We start from the raw sequence: 15,381 nt of genomic DNA, 5'->3' as shown, positions 1-15,381 counted from the left end.
AAATAAATAATTAAAATCTTTGAAAATCTAAATTTTTTATACTTTTAACTAACAATTCTAGAGAATCAATTTTTTTTTAAATTTAACTGAATTTTGTGTAAAATTGAATTGTAAACAAATGAATTTGAAAATTATTAAACAACTTTTTCAAAAATTATTAAAAATAATTGATTTAAAAAAAAATCTTAGTCTTCGACTAAGATATAAAAAGTTATTGAATTTTAAAAGCTTTAAATTTGAAAATCTTAATTCTTATGGAAAAATAATAATGATTAAATATTTATTTAAACAAGAAGTTATTGTTGTTTTCGAATAATTTTACAATTAGAGAAATTCTCAATTTGAATCATTTTTTACTAAATTTTAGCTTTAAAATCAAAAATAAAAATACCGCCCCATTTTTTTTTGTTTTGAAAAACGTTGTGGACTTTAGAGCCTCATTCAAAAATTTGGTTTTTTCAAATAAATTTCGGTTTGATTAACCAAAATTAGGTTGTTTCAAATAAATTTTAGTTGGTTCAACCAACATTTGGTTGTTTCAAATAAAGTTTAGCTGATTCAATCAATATTTGGTTGTTTTAAATAAAGTTTACTTGATTCAACCAAAATTTGCTTGTTTCAAATAAAGTTTACTTGATTTAACCAAAATTTGCTTGTTTCAAATAAAATTCACTTGGTTCAACCAAAATTTTGTTTATTTCAAATAAATTTGTTTCTAAGTGATCAAAAAAAAAATATGCACACATCATCTCTATATAAGAATTGTTTACACATTTTTTAGCAAGAGACTAAAGCTTTAGCAAGATTTTAATGTTTTCCTATACTTCACATCTGTCATCTGGCGAAGAGAAGACAAATATCCCTTGTTCCCTGGTAACGAAATCCTCGTCAAATTATTCGATTATCCTATACGGTAAAACTGCCGCCCTCCTCGTTCCACCCTCACGTAATAATTAATAATGCCAGTATACTCTCTTTCTCTCTCTCTCTCTCTCTCTATATATATCTACATGCAATTCCACTGTGTCCACGTACTCCTATTTCTACTTGTCCCCTTGATTACGAAACACAAGCCAAGTGGAATTCTCTCAAGAGAATTTTCATTCTGGTATATGAATTTTTAAGTGAGTGGAAGTTTTTAATTATATCAAGTATAATTATTTTTGTTCTATCTTCTATTTTTTTGAAAAATAACCAAAAGTACTTTTAACTCAAATAAACATTTAAAATTTTACTCTCTGCTCCCTAAAAATCTGTATCAGTTAAAATTTTTAATTTGAATCAGTGACTATTACTATTCGTTAAAATTCTCTGAGTCAACAGTAAATATTCTACTGATTTGACTGATAATCAATCAAAAATTATTAGATTATCAATCTCATTTTCATTGATAGGCTAATTCAAGAATAAAAAATTTTCAATATGAAGTTTTTCGCTATTTTTACAATTAGTAATAACTTTACTATCAATCAGTGGAATTTGACTAATTGTTAGTACAATTTTACTAATTCAGATTGAAAGATTTTAAAAATTTTTTTTGTAAATAGTTATTTATTAAACAATATACCAAATATGATTAATGATTAATAATTATTTTCCACGACATGTAAACAACAATATTATTTTTTTCTACTTTACATCCAACAATCGTAATTTTCTCAATAGGTTTTATAAACTATAAACTTGAGAATTATTAAATTAATAAAAATGTAAATGAAGAATGTTTGTTTTGTAAAAAGTCTACGTAAATATATAATCCTGATCCATTAAGATCTACTGTTCTTGCGCCAGATATTTCCTCACACACCTTTTACGTGAATCTTCTTGTAATTCTCATCACCAGGCTCGTTAAAATAGCTCAAGTACATTTGCAACATTTGTACTACTTAACAGACATACATTTCCCATATAACTTATTGCATTTTCAATTTATCGATTTTCATTTTTATTTTTAATTTTAAAATTCAATATAAAAAATGGTACTCTCTAAATCTGAATTAGTAGAATTCTACTAACAACAAAAAATAGTAAAATTCTACTAATTGTTAGTAGTTTTCATGGACGACTTTTCCTCTTTTAAATTTAGTAAAATTTTACTAATTTTTTAATAAAATTTTACTAATTGTTATAGTCATCTATTTTACTAAATGAATTAGTGAAACTTTTTTTACCGTCAATTAGTAAAATTTCACTAATTTTTAGTAAATTTATTACTAAATCATTTGATGGATGACTTTTCGTCATTTCATTAGTAACTATTAATTTTATATAACAAAATATCTATTAATTAACTCTCTGAATTTGAATTAGTAAAAATTTTTACTAATTTGAATTAGTGATTAACTTTTTGCTTTTGAATTAGTAAATTTACTGATAAATTAGTAGAAATTACTGTTTATTAGTAAAATGTTTTATTAATAATATTAATTTACCACAGTTCAACTTAACAAAAAAATTAATTAATTTAATTCTCTTTAATTTCCCAATTTTTCCAAAACAAATTCTTTTAAAAAATTGCAAATTTTACACTGCTTACAATTAAAAAGCAAATTTCTACAAAGCTTAAGAAAATTTGTTCTAACATCATTAAAATCTGATTATTTCCCTTGCAAAACGAAAGAAAACATTTATTTAACAATTTATAATTGAATATTTTTAAGTTTCCGTAATTCTCAATTGTGCAGTTGTATGCAATAACTTTTATGACGAAACAAAACTGAAAGATGAACACTGATTTACTGTGAGATATACCGAGAGAGAAAGAGTAATTGTCGTCACGTGAGTTCGTGGCTTTATTACAAAATTGAAATTTAACTCCAAAAAAAACAATAATAAACATTTAATTTTTCTAATAAATTTTATTAATTTAAATATTTATATACTTCATTTAAATAATTTTATTTGACTACAATATTTATTATATTTCTAACAAATTAATTATTTAAAACAATGTTTATAAAATTCTTATAAAGAACTCAATTATTTTCAAAAATATCAAAATTTTTCACTGAAATTCAATTATTTTTAATCATTTTAAATAAAATTTCTCGCAATAATTCAATGATTTTCATAAATAATGAAATTCTTCTGAGAAATTCAATTATTTTTGAAAATTTTAATTAAATTCTTAGCAACTGTTCAATTATTTCCATAAATAAAAATATTTATCGCAGGATTTCAATTATTTTTAGTACAATTTTACAGGAATTGCTCAAAAAATGTAATTATTCTTAAAAATGTAATTTAAATTCCTCGGAAGAAACAATTATTTTAAAAAATGTTTTTTTTTAAATTGAAGAATTCAATTATTTACAAAAATATTAGAATTTTTTACAGGAATTCAATTATTTTCAAATTTTTTAATAAAATTGTTGGAAAGAAATCAATTATTTTAAATACAATTTTAATTAAATTTTTTTGAAATAATTCAATTTATATTTATAATCGTTTAGATTTTAATAAAATTCTTCCCAAGAATTCAATTATTTCAATAAATAACAAAATTATTCCCGAAAATTCAATTATTTTGAGGCATTTTAATAAAATTTTTTATAAAATTCAATTATTTTTAAAAGTAATAAATTTCTTCTTGTAAATTCAATTATTTAAAAAAATTCTAATAAAATTTTTAGCTGTTCTAAGTAAACATTTCTTTCCTTGCAATAATAAAAAAAGTTGAAATTAAATCTGTTTAGAAAATTTTTCCCAACATTGCGCGGGAAAATTGTGGTCTTTCTAAATATAAATTCAAGGTAACATTGACACATGAATGAATTATAATTTTGAAGATAATTTAAAAGACGAATGAAAAAAAAACGTTACATTCATAATATCAAGTGGATGGCATCAGCAAAGTGGAAAATCGTATTACAACGATCTAAATTGCGCAAAAAATTGATATACGCAACAGCACGCTTCTATAGTGAATCGTGGATGTTATAAACGTTTTAAACGCAAATCGGTTCGCGAAACTCTATGCGAAATCATAGGTCGCTTTTTCAATAAATGCGCGCGCGCGGACAATATTTAATCAGCATCTGAATAAATCGTTTTACTTTGCGAATAACACACCTGTATTAAATGTTTACAGATTCGAGAATATAGTCGCGAATGGAAAATTATTGTTCTCACAATTATGCAACATTGTTTATATGCATATATAGAGAGAGACTCACCTGCGTCACGTGCGCAATAATCTCTAATATAAACGCAAAGTCTTGTCACTTTCAATGCATAAATACCACCATATACATACTTTGTGTATATTATAATAGAAAAATTACACAAAAATTTATCGAGGGGAATTTATGTATATAAGTTAATTTGTACCTGCCGCAGATAATTATCGCTATTTTCTACTATATTGTGTATTTATATTTATGTATGAGTGTCACACATTTTCATTATTATTTCTATATATAGTTATAGATTAATCGATAATCGCGAACAAATATCTTGCGAATTGGAATTTAAATAATGTGAGATCGTTAATTTCTTTCTGGAGATTTTATCGTTGAACGTTTATCCTTTCAGAGAGAGAAAGAGAGAGAGAGAGGAGAGAAAAAAGTTAATGTAACATGAGTCCTCTAATTGGGTATTATCTTTTTGTCTATAACAAACGTGGACATTATTTTTTACACTGAAAAAAATATATTTTATTCAAATAATGAATTACTTATCTATTTATCAAAAAAATATTTATTTGATAATAGACAAGTAATCGGTTATTTGAATCAAATAAATTTTTTTTCGATGTAATGATAATAATGATAATAATTTCTATATCTATTCTAATAAAATAAAAATCAATTATGATTTTAATAAAACTAGTAATAATAAATATTTAATAATATTATAAATTAAATTATTTTTAGTAAATAAAATTTACTTAAGTTAAATATATAATTATTAACTTGTAATAAAATATTTTAAGGAAAGAAACAAATAAATAAACACTTTTACTAATAAAAATTAATAATAAAAATAATTATTAATTATTAATAAATAATAAAAATTAATATATACAAAATTAATAAAAATTGAACTAAAATTATTTAATAAAATTTTTGAATTAAAAACTAAAAAATAAATAAGTTAATTTCAAGAACATTTAAAAATTTTTATCTCAATTTCCAATGAAAATGTCAATAATAAAATTTTAACGAAGAGATGAAAATTAATTGCAATAACCTGGGCATTATAATAATAAATTCTGAAAGGACGCATTACTATGAGAAGTTTATGAAATATGTCCGTAAATGAGGATAATAAGTCAGTTGAAGAGAGTACCTCATATATTTTAATGGATGCATATGCTTAAAATTAAGATTGACGTTCAAGTGACGTAATGTGACTTTTAGAATATCACATATCGATCACTTTAATGAACAGAAAAGTCCAGGTATTGTAACGTCATCACCTCTTCCAAGTTCTCATTTGTAATCCATATATACATTAGACAAGTTAAATGACTCCCTTAAGACCAATCCTTTATGACCCATTACTCGCCCACGTATATAATAAAACACTCACGTAGATAAAAACTTTTTTAAATTTTCCTTCCTCTCTACTAACATTTTCAATCTTTATTATATATTTTATCAACAAAAAAAAAGTTAGAAAAAGAAATAAAGTATTATAGTTCATTAGAAAATTAACTAACTAAAAATAACATGAAAAAGAAATAAAATAAAAAGAATAATTAAAAAATAAAATAAAAAAATAATTAAAAAAATAAAATTTAATTTAAAAGTACCTACTAAATGAAATTATTTAAAATTACAAAATTAATTATCTAATTAATTTTCTTGTTTTATTTTTAACATATGGATTATTAATTGAGAATTGAATATTAAATTATCGATTGGCAAAATAATTAAAATCTATTAAATTATTTAGAGAAATTTACTTCTGTGCTTAAATTTCCCTTAATTTTAGAAGATTTGAAAAAAATGTAAATTTATTGTATATAATATATTCAAAATGAATAAAATTATTCACTAATAAAAAGAACTTGATAATAAATATTTAATAATATATATTTTTTCAATAATAAACATTTGATAATAAATATTTATTAAGAAATGATTATTTAATAAAAAATATTAATAAAAAATAATTGTTCAATAATAAATATTAACATGAAATGATTATATATAATATTTATCCATTCGAGAAAGCAAAAATTTTACCTTACTTCCTGCGCTTGATAAATATTAGTTTTCAATAGAACTGGTATTTATTAAGCGATAAAATTTAGTTTAAAATTAAAAGATTTAATCGTAAATATTATTATTCGTCGTAATTCTTTAAGGGCACCATTCAAATTAAATATTTTAAACAATAAAGAATGAAAAACGCATGGATTGCATATTCCCATGCTGCGAAAACGCGCATGTCAGGAAAGTAAGCAATCAAAAATTTTCATCTGATAATAGCTCAGAGAAAATAACAAAAAATACAATAAAAAGAATAAAATGTTCATAAATAAGACATTAGTACTAATAATTGTGTAAAATATTTGATAAAATAAACGAAAATACTAGAAGTTCACTAACCTAACCTCAAAAGTGAGGATTACTTTTTTCATTGATTGCGTCGTCCACTTACGATTTTCTCCTCAAAATTTATTCACTACTAGTATAGAAACACTAACTAATTACGATTATCAAACACTTTTATTAAAATCAACCTGATTTTATGCAAGATTACTGTAATAAAGAGCTCGAAAAATTTGTCTTTTTCCTTAAGTGACGTCTGACGTCAGCGCAATCCTCTGAATTGGCGCATTCGATATATATCGCCAGTGAACTCTGCGCATGCGCGTAACGTTCGATAATCTAACCGCGAAATTCAAATTTAAAATTCTGTAATAATGTTTATAATAAATTATTGTTACTATATAATATAATAATAATAAATTATTTATAATATAAATATATTTAGAAATACTTTACAAATAAATATATTTATAATGTAAATAAATTATTATTAACACTTCATTATTTATTCATTTTTTTATTATTTTTTATCGTACTATGAAAATAAAATTAAAATAATTTATTTAATAATTTTAAAATAAGAATTAAAATAAGAATTTAATAGTAAGACTACTAAAATTAGTAGAAATGAAAAAATACTTTAAGAAAGAAAAATGCAATTGTTTTCCTTTTCCTATTTAAAGAAAACAATAACGCACTATTATGTCAAATCTAACTTTACTATTAGCAACAAGTTAAGGTCAACAAAACAATCTCAGGGTTACAAGTTTCTATTCATCCCAACTATCCGCTAAATACTTTCTTTGAAAGTGAAAACAACAACGTTTCACGATTATCCATTGCGGAGAAAGTGCAAGGTTAACATTATTCACTTTTGTCACGATTAACAACTATACTGTCTTTAATGAAAGCAACGCGCATCTATTAAAAATTACTATAAATCTCCCACAGGAAAAGGAAATATATTATTAAATCCCAAGATGAATTGCTTTTATCAAATATTTTAGACAATTAAAAATTTTACAACGCGCAAATTCCATACTGCGAAAGCGCACGCATGTCAGATAAATAACCTTTTCTTTGCATTTCATGAAAAAGAAAACACGTTGAATAATGAGAAAAAAAACAACAATAAAAATACAATTTGCAAAAATCACATTTTGAAAATAGTAAATGTTTGATCAGTAGAAAAATATTGAAAAACCACTAACCTAACCTCAAAAGAGGAGCTTACGTTTTTTCTTGATTGGATCGTCCGCACTAATGATTATTTCCACAAAATATATGCAATGCTAGTTTAGAAACACTTACTAATTACGATTATTAAACATTTATAACAAAATCAAATGGATTTTGTGCAAGATTTACTGAAATAAAAGACTCCAATCACTCCAATTTTGTTCTTCACGACGTCTGACGTCAGCTGTATAAATCGATGTGATCGATATATATATCGAAACTAACTATGCGCATGCGCGTAACGTTCGATAAGTTTACCGCGAAAATCAATTCAAATTTGAATTCGGAAATATGAAACATTACAATAATATTATTATTTACAATAATAATATGAATAACATAATAATAAATAATAATAAATGAATAATAATAATAGTAACAATAATAAAAAACATTATTATTATTAATTAATATTATTATTTTTATTATTATTATATTTCCCAGCTGTTATTATTTTTTCTATATTAAATTTTTTTTTAATAAAAAAAAAATTCGAATACATAATTTTTTTTAAATTTCTCTCTTCATTTTAAACAAGAAAAAATGTCAAAAAAAATTTAACTAACTTTAATACAATTTTCATGTAATATAAATTACATTTAGAAAATTAATGTTTTATGAATTTAGCGAGAAATTGGCAGTTTATATGTGTAAAAAGAAAATTTGCAATTCATTTCAAGTTCACTGCGGGAAAATTAAAGAGCAGCGCGGCCTAATCCTTATTTAATGACACGTCGCGATTCGTAATAATCCCCGTTTCACGAAGGTGGATAATAATTCCATAAAAATCATAATAATAAAATAAAATATAACCACGAGACCGTCACGTCATCATTATTAGCAATTATCGCAAAATTGTGTCAAAATTTTTTTTTATCAAATAAAAAAAGATTTAGTTAAAAAATATCTAATTTTTTTCTCTCTTTTTTTAATAAACTAAATTTTTTTCAGTAAATTTTAATGAAATTTAATTTACTTTAATTTACTTTAAATAATGTGCTTTTAAGTAAATTGTATATTAATAATTAATTAATAATTATCAATTATTAGTATAAATAAGTAATAAGTTAATTATTTATTCTTTTCGTGAAGTTTAATTAACTACACTACAAAGAATAATTATTTATTAATAAATTAATAATTCTTTTTATGTAGTTTAATTAAATTGATTGAAAGAATAATTTATTATTAATAATAATAAAAAAGGCAAAATAATAATTATTATTAATTATTGATAATAATAATAGTAAATAATAATTACTAATTAATAATAATAGTAATAATAATAATACAAGAGAAAAAAATTATTATTATATATTATTAATAACAGTTTTTAATTAATTAGTAAAATTAATTAATAAAAAATAAAAAATTTTTTTAATTGAGATAAAATTGCTAATTATGGGAATGTTTAATTACAGGCGTCTGAATGGTGGCTAAACGACATGTACCTCTCAATACCTCTTGCTCTTCCAATAAACATCAATCCTGGTTTGGCAGCACGACCAAAAAATTTTACCAACCAACGTGAAGCTGCAATTTTTCTCGCTCGCTTTTTAACCGAACTTCTTAATTATCAGGAACTGCTGGACAGGTAATTCATTTGTTTCTCGCACTCTTATTTCTTTCTCGTACTTTAGTTTTTCGAAAAACTTAATTAACGAATCGAAATTATTTTCAGCTTTTGTCTTCAACATTTTCTAAATTTACTATTCTATAAAAATATTCCAATTAAAATAAATTTTTCCAATTCTCTTTTTTCTATTTTTAATTTAATTTCCCCTTCTATAGATTTGAAGATTTTATTTTCTCCATTTTTCTAACATAATTAACTAATATTTCTTTTTTTCTAACTTAATTTTTAATTTAATTTACCCTTCTATAGATTTGAAGATTTTATTTTCCCCATTTTTCTAATTTAAATTTTTTTTTCCTAATTTAATTTTTAATTTAATTTCCCTTTTCTTTTAGATTACAAAAAAAAAAGTGTCCATTTTCTCGAGAAAAATTTGTAACCAAACAAATTTTCCATCAAATATTTTTTTTTAATTCTAAAAAAAGAAAATATTTTAAAAAGAATATTAAAAAAAAATTATTTAAAAAGAGGAATAAATTTCCATAGAGTCGTTAATCTGAAGTTAAAGGAACTTATTATCAGATTGAGTGACATCGGGACAAAAAGAAGCCACATTGAAATCAATTTGGAATCCAGAACCTTGACGAGACGGAAATCCGGGTTCTAAGATCTTATTGAAAACGAGTATAAAGGCAGAGATTCTGTAGAGATTCAAAGCCCTTAGTATCCGGTATTCTCAAATCAAGAGACCTTGTTTCATCCGACATAATACGAAATATCTCAATTCTATTTTAATGACGATTTCCATATTATAAAAAAAAATTCTCAACGCTAACTGCTAACAATTTCATAACGAAGACAATTTTTGTTTTGTTCTATTCTTCATCCCTGTTCTTTAAATTTCCTTTTAATTTGATTCCAAACAGAAAATAAATTATTATTTACGATTAATTAAATAGAATAAATTTATAGATTCGTAAAAAATAATAATAAAATCCTTTTGAAAATAATCAAAATCTTTTTAAAATATTTTAGATCCGATCTAGAAATTGATCTAGTGAAGACAAAAGATGGAAAATCAATGCAATCATTATGTATGGCGCAACATTATCAAATGCTGAGAATTTATCGCCGACCAGGTATTGATGCAGATGAGCAAATAATATTCGACAGAGCCACTTCCGGCGATCATATAATCGTCGCTCATCACAATCAGGTAATTTACCTTTGATTTGTAATTATTAATTTTACAAATTACAAATTTCTTTTGTAATTTATAATTATCATATAATATAGTTTTCTCCAAAGAAAAATTCCAGTGACTCACCAATTTTTCCGTAGTTTTACAATGTTCCAGTGAGAGCATCAGACAGAGGTCGAATCACAGAAGGGGAATTAATTCAACAAATTCTTAAGATCATGGATGAAAAGCCAAATCCAAGAACACCACCAGTGGGAATCCTCACGACTGCCAGGAGACCCGTCTGGGCGAAAGCACGCGAAGAACTTCTAAAAAGTAAATAACTCATTTTAGTTATTGAATAAAAAAGCTTCTCAATAAAAAAAATTTTTTAAAGACAATTTAAGCAATTTAAAACAAATATTTCAAAAAAAAAAAAATATATAAAATCCAAGGAAGAGAATTAAAAAAAATTTTTGAACAAAAAAAAGAGAATTATAAAAAATTCTTGAACTAAAAAAAAAAATTAATTCGTGAATATAAGAATAAATTCTAAATTTTAGTGGTTAATATTAAAATAAATTCAGTATTATATTATCGAAGTAAACAATTATTCTCTTTGGTATTGTATAAAAATAATAAAATTTAATCGCGGTTAAGAAAATTTTAATGAAGTTGGTTAGAAAAATAATAGTCTTTCGGGCAAATATATACTATAAACATGATAAACTTGTACTGTAATTATTATCGAGTCATCCTCTTCGCACCAATATTCGCAAAATACCCATTAACTCCCTAAACCGACCTTACTCAACGAGGCCCTACGACCTATACCTCAAATCGAATAACTGATGTAATAATGATTTAACGACGACTTGTGGTCGGGGTACACAACGTTTATAGATCGTAAAAGGATAAATTCTTCCCGTTAAGTCATTCCTAGAAAAAGAGCTCTAACAATTTTATTAAACTTTCATAGTCTCACAATTTTCAGGGACATTTTTTTTTAGAGATTCTAATTTTAATCCGAATTCTCGAATGCTAACTCAATAAATATCGAAAATAAAATTCTATAATCAAAATTTATTTGAAATGTTTGATGATCGATTTTAACTAAAATGAAAAAAATTGCAGACGAACGAAAATAATTATCCAATTACAGAATATAAAATCTTATAATCAAAATTTATTTGAAATGTTTGATAACCAATTTTAACGAAAAGGAAAAAAATTCCAGATCAACGAAAATAATTATCGAATTACCGAATATAAAATCTTGGGATTCAAATTTATTCGAAAAGTTTGATAATCGATTTTAACGAAAAGGAAAAAAATTGCTAATTATCGAATTACCGAATAAAAGACTCTATATTCAAAATATTTGATAACTAATTTTAACGAAACAGAAAAATATTCCAGATGAACGAAAATAATTTTATTGAATTACTCAGGGCTCGAATCAGTGAAAGTATTTTAAAATATTGACTTTAAAGACCAAAAATGAAAAAATAAGAACTAAAATTCTTCTTTAAATCGATTATTTTTAATAATTTTCAAAAAAGTTCTTTGACAATTTTCAAATCTATTTGTTTACAATATTCAATTTTACGAAATTTCAATTATTCGTAAATTTTTCAATTAAATATATATTAGAAAATGAAAACTTGAAATAACATAAAAAATTCAATGAAACTTTTTCAAAAAAATTAATTTCAAAATTCAATTATTTCTAAAAAAAAATCATGCTACATTGCTTTTAACATTCAATTATTATCTAAAATTTTAACTGAAATTCATTTTTGAAACAATTTTTATTAGAAAATTCTACTGGAATTAAATTATTTAAATACAAAAATAAATAATTTATTGAATAATTGAATGTTTCTTAAAATTCAATTCCCAAAAAGAATTTTATCAACAAATTTTTAAATAATTGAATTCTTTTGACGAATTTTAATAAAATTTTTAAGAATAATTACATTTTTCGAAAAATTCGATTAAAATTTATTAAAAATAATTGAAATTCTGCGATGAGAATTTATTCGATTAAAATTGTAATAAAAATAATTAAAATTCTGCAATGAGTTTTATTATATTTATGAAAATAATTGAATTCCTAAAAATAATTTTATTATTTACGAAAATAATTAAATCTCTGTAAAAATTTTATTATTTATGAAAATAAATGAATGATTGCGAAGAAATTTATAAAAAATTTGTAAATAATTGAATTCCTGTAAAATTTTTATTATTCTATGAAAATAATTAAAGGTTTGCGTAGAATTTAATTAAATTTTTTTTAAATAATTGAATTCTTTTGGAAAATTTTATTAAAATAATATTCAAAATCATTAAATTCAGAAAAATTTTTGAAAATAATTGAAATTTTTCCAAGAATTTTATTAAAATTTTTGAAAATAATTGAATTTCGGAGAAGAATTTAATTATTTCCAAAGATAATTGAATTTTTGACAATAATTTTTAAAAATGTCAATTGAATTTCTGCGAAGAATTTTATTACTTTTGAAAATAAAATTGAATTTCTGCAATCATATGTAATTTCTCTAAAATTCTCCAAATAATATCGTACAATCTACGAACTTTTCGTCTTTTTTCAATCAAATTACGGACTTTTCGAACCTTTTTTCAAAAAAATTGACGAGCTCTGAATTACTAAATATAAAATTTTGCATATTTATAATCAAAACTGTGAAATATTTGATGATTTCAAATATGAAATTTGAAATATTTGATAATCGATTCTAACGAGAAGGAACAAAAAAATTGCAGATGAACGAAATCGGCACAATATCGAATTGATGGAAAGATGTCTCTGTATGGTTTGTATTGACGACGATGTTCTCCCGGGAACTTTTAACAACCCTTATAAAAAAGAAGATAAATGGATAGGCGATCGGGATTATGCAAATGTTTTACATCACACATTACACGGCGGTGGATCGAGACATCTTGGCGCTAATCGATGGTTTGATAAAACATTCCACGCGATTCTTGGCAAAGTACGTATATACATTCATTGAAAAATCGATTTTTTAAATAAAATTTCCCACCAGAAAAAATCAAATTCCAATTAGTTGCTTCATTCAATACTTGAAATCTTTTTAAAATTGCAAACTGACTTTTTGATCTTTAGTTTTGTAATAGATTATAGAATTAAAAAATATTCCACAAATTTTAATCATTTCCAAAAAGAAAAATTCATTCAAAAAAAAAGTATTTAAAAAAATCTATTTAAAAATCTGTTTAAAAATCTGTTTAAAAATCTATTTCAAAATCCATTAAAAATCGATTAAAACAAACAAATTGGAAAAAGAATCCCTTAAAAAAATTCATTGAAAAGAATAAAGAAAGATAAAGAAAAATAAAGTAAAAAAAAAATAGCGAAAAATAAAAAAGAAAAATTAGTAGATAAATGGAGAAAGAAATCTGATATTTTCCCTTGTACTAAATTATTTTTACGAAATTAAACCTTTGGTGAATTAAAAGTTGAACTAGAGAGAAATATTAAAAGTACAGCAATGGAACGAGCTTGAAGATCATTAAGTAGACTCATTATGACGTTGTAACTTGAGAAGAACCAAGCAAAATCCTCTCCTCTCTTTGTAATTTCGTAAAATGCGCTCTCCTTACATGTATATATCCATATGTAAGTCCCTGACACCGATAAAAAGCACTTACCCAATGGCGATGTGTGGAGAAAGTACTAATAATCGCAAAACTGTGAGAATTCATAAGTATCGTTAACACACTAATTTTCTTTCTTCCTAATATCACGGAAATGAAAAATTCTCCATTTCGTCACAGTTCAATTATCATCTACATTTTTCTTTTTCTTTTCAGAAAAAATTTCAAAATTAACAGAAATTTAAATTTAATTTTCAACTATAGTCTAGAGATAATTGAAATTAAATTCTTATTTTTTGTCAATTTTTCCTGAATTCTCTTGGCAATTATTGTCGACGTTCTTAGTATAAAGTTCCTTTTTTTCCAAAACTTTCAGGATGGTTTATGGGGCATGACTTACGAGCATTCAGCAGGCGAAGCACCAGCGATTTTTAAAGCTTTCGAGGATTTGACTGATAATGTGGACGCAATGCCACCTCTAGAAGAAGATCCTGTTCCGTCTCATCTTCCCAATCCAGAGAAACTCGAATGGTTTTTATCTGAGCAAAGCAAAAGTGACATTAGAGATGCAATGACAAATCACGACGCGTAAGTTATTTATTATCAATTCGTAAATTATTTCCTATATATATATTATTATATTTTCTCTTCAAATCGTCTTTCAATTTGTAAATTGTTTCCTGGGATTTTTTTTTATTTATAAACCCGTCTGCCTTTGAAAATAAATAAATATTTAATTTAATTAAAACATTTGCGAATGAAAAAGTGTTCTCGCCTAATGGGCGATTTATGTTTTATTACAGTAAAAAAATATTCAAATAAAAAATTCTTCTCGACTAATGGAAAATTTAATTCGTTCTATAATAAATAACTTTCTTGACCAATGGAAGATTTATTTTGTTTTATATTAAAAAATATCGAAATAAAAAATTTTTTTCGACTAATTGCATGCAGGTTTGCCAAAAAAATTTAACTTTGTTTTTCCCTGATTTCCAGACAGAATTTTGACTTTTTGACAATTGTTTTATTTATCATAATTATTTAATGATTATTATTTTTCCATTTAAATTAAGATTTTCAGAAATTTCAAATTCAAATCTTTTAAAATTTAATAACTTATAAGAATATTATTATAAACATGAAGAAGTCAATCACTCCGAGTCGAAGACTCTTTATGTTTTTATAATAATTAACGATAATCCAGGGATAAAATTATTATTTTATATAAAAATATTATTACT

At 23.5% G+C, this 15,381-nt stretch overlaps 1 protein-coding gene across 1 annotated transcript in view; it reads left to right on the top strand.

The window, feature by feature from the left end:
- Positions 1 to 15,381, top strand: part of LOC122506246 (vesicular acetylcholine transporter-like) — a 148,117-nt gene that overhangs the window by 127,528 nt on the left and 5,208 nt on the right. The window contains exons 4-8 of the mRNA XM_043618325.1: positions 9,161 to 9,333; positions 10,351 to 10,531; positions 10,657 to 10,831; positions 13,286 to 13,515; positions 14,517 to 14,728. Of these exons, the coding sequence (XP_043474260.1) occupies positions 9,185 to 9,333; positions 10,351 to 10,531; positions 10,657 to 10,831; positions 13,286 to 13,515; positions 14,517 to 14,728 (947 nt within the window). The 5' untranslated portion in view covers positions 9,161 to 9,184. The remainder of the gene's footprint in view (positions 1 to 9,160; positions 9,334 to 10,350; positions 10,532 to 10,656; positions 10,832 to 13,285; positions 13,516 to 14,516; positions 14,729 to 15,381) is intronic.

This window comes from Leptopilina heterotoma, unplaced genomic scaffold (assembly GCF_015476425.1).
Source record: "Leptopilina heterotoma isolate Lh14 unplaced genomic scaffold, ASM1547642v1 Lhet_4, whole genome shotgun sequence".
Taxonomy (NCBI): Eukaryota; Metazoa; Arthropoda; class Insecta; order Hymenoptera; family Figitidae; genus Leptopilina; species Leptopilina heterotoma.
Note: the sequence above shows the minus strand (reverse complement) of the source record. Positions and strands in the feature narration are given on the sequence as shown.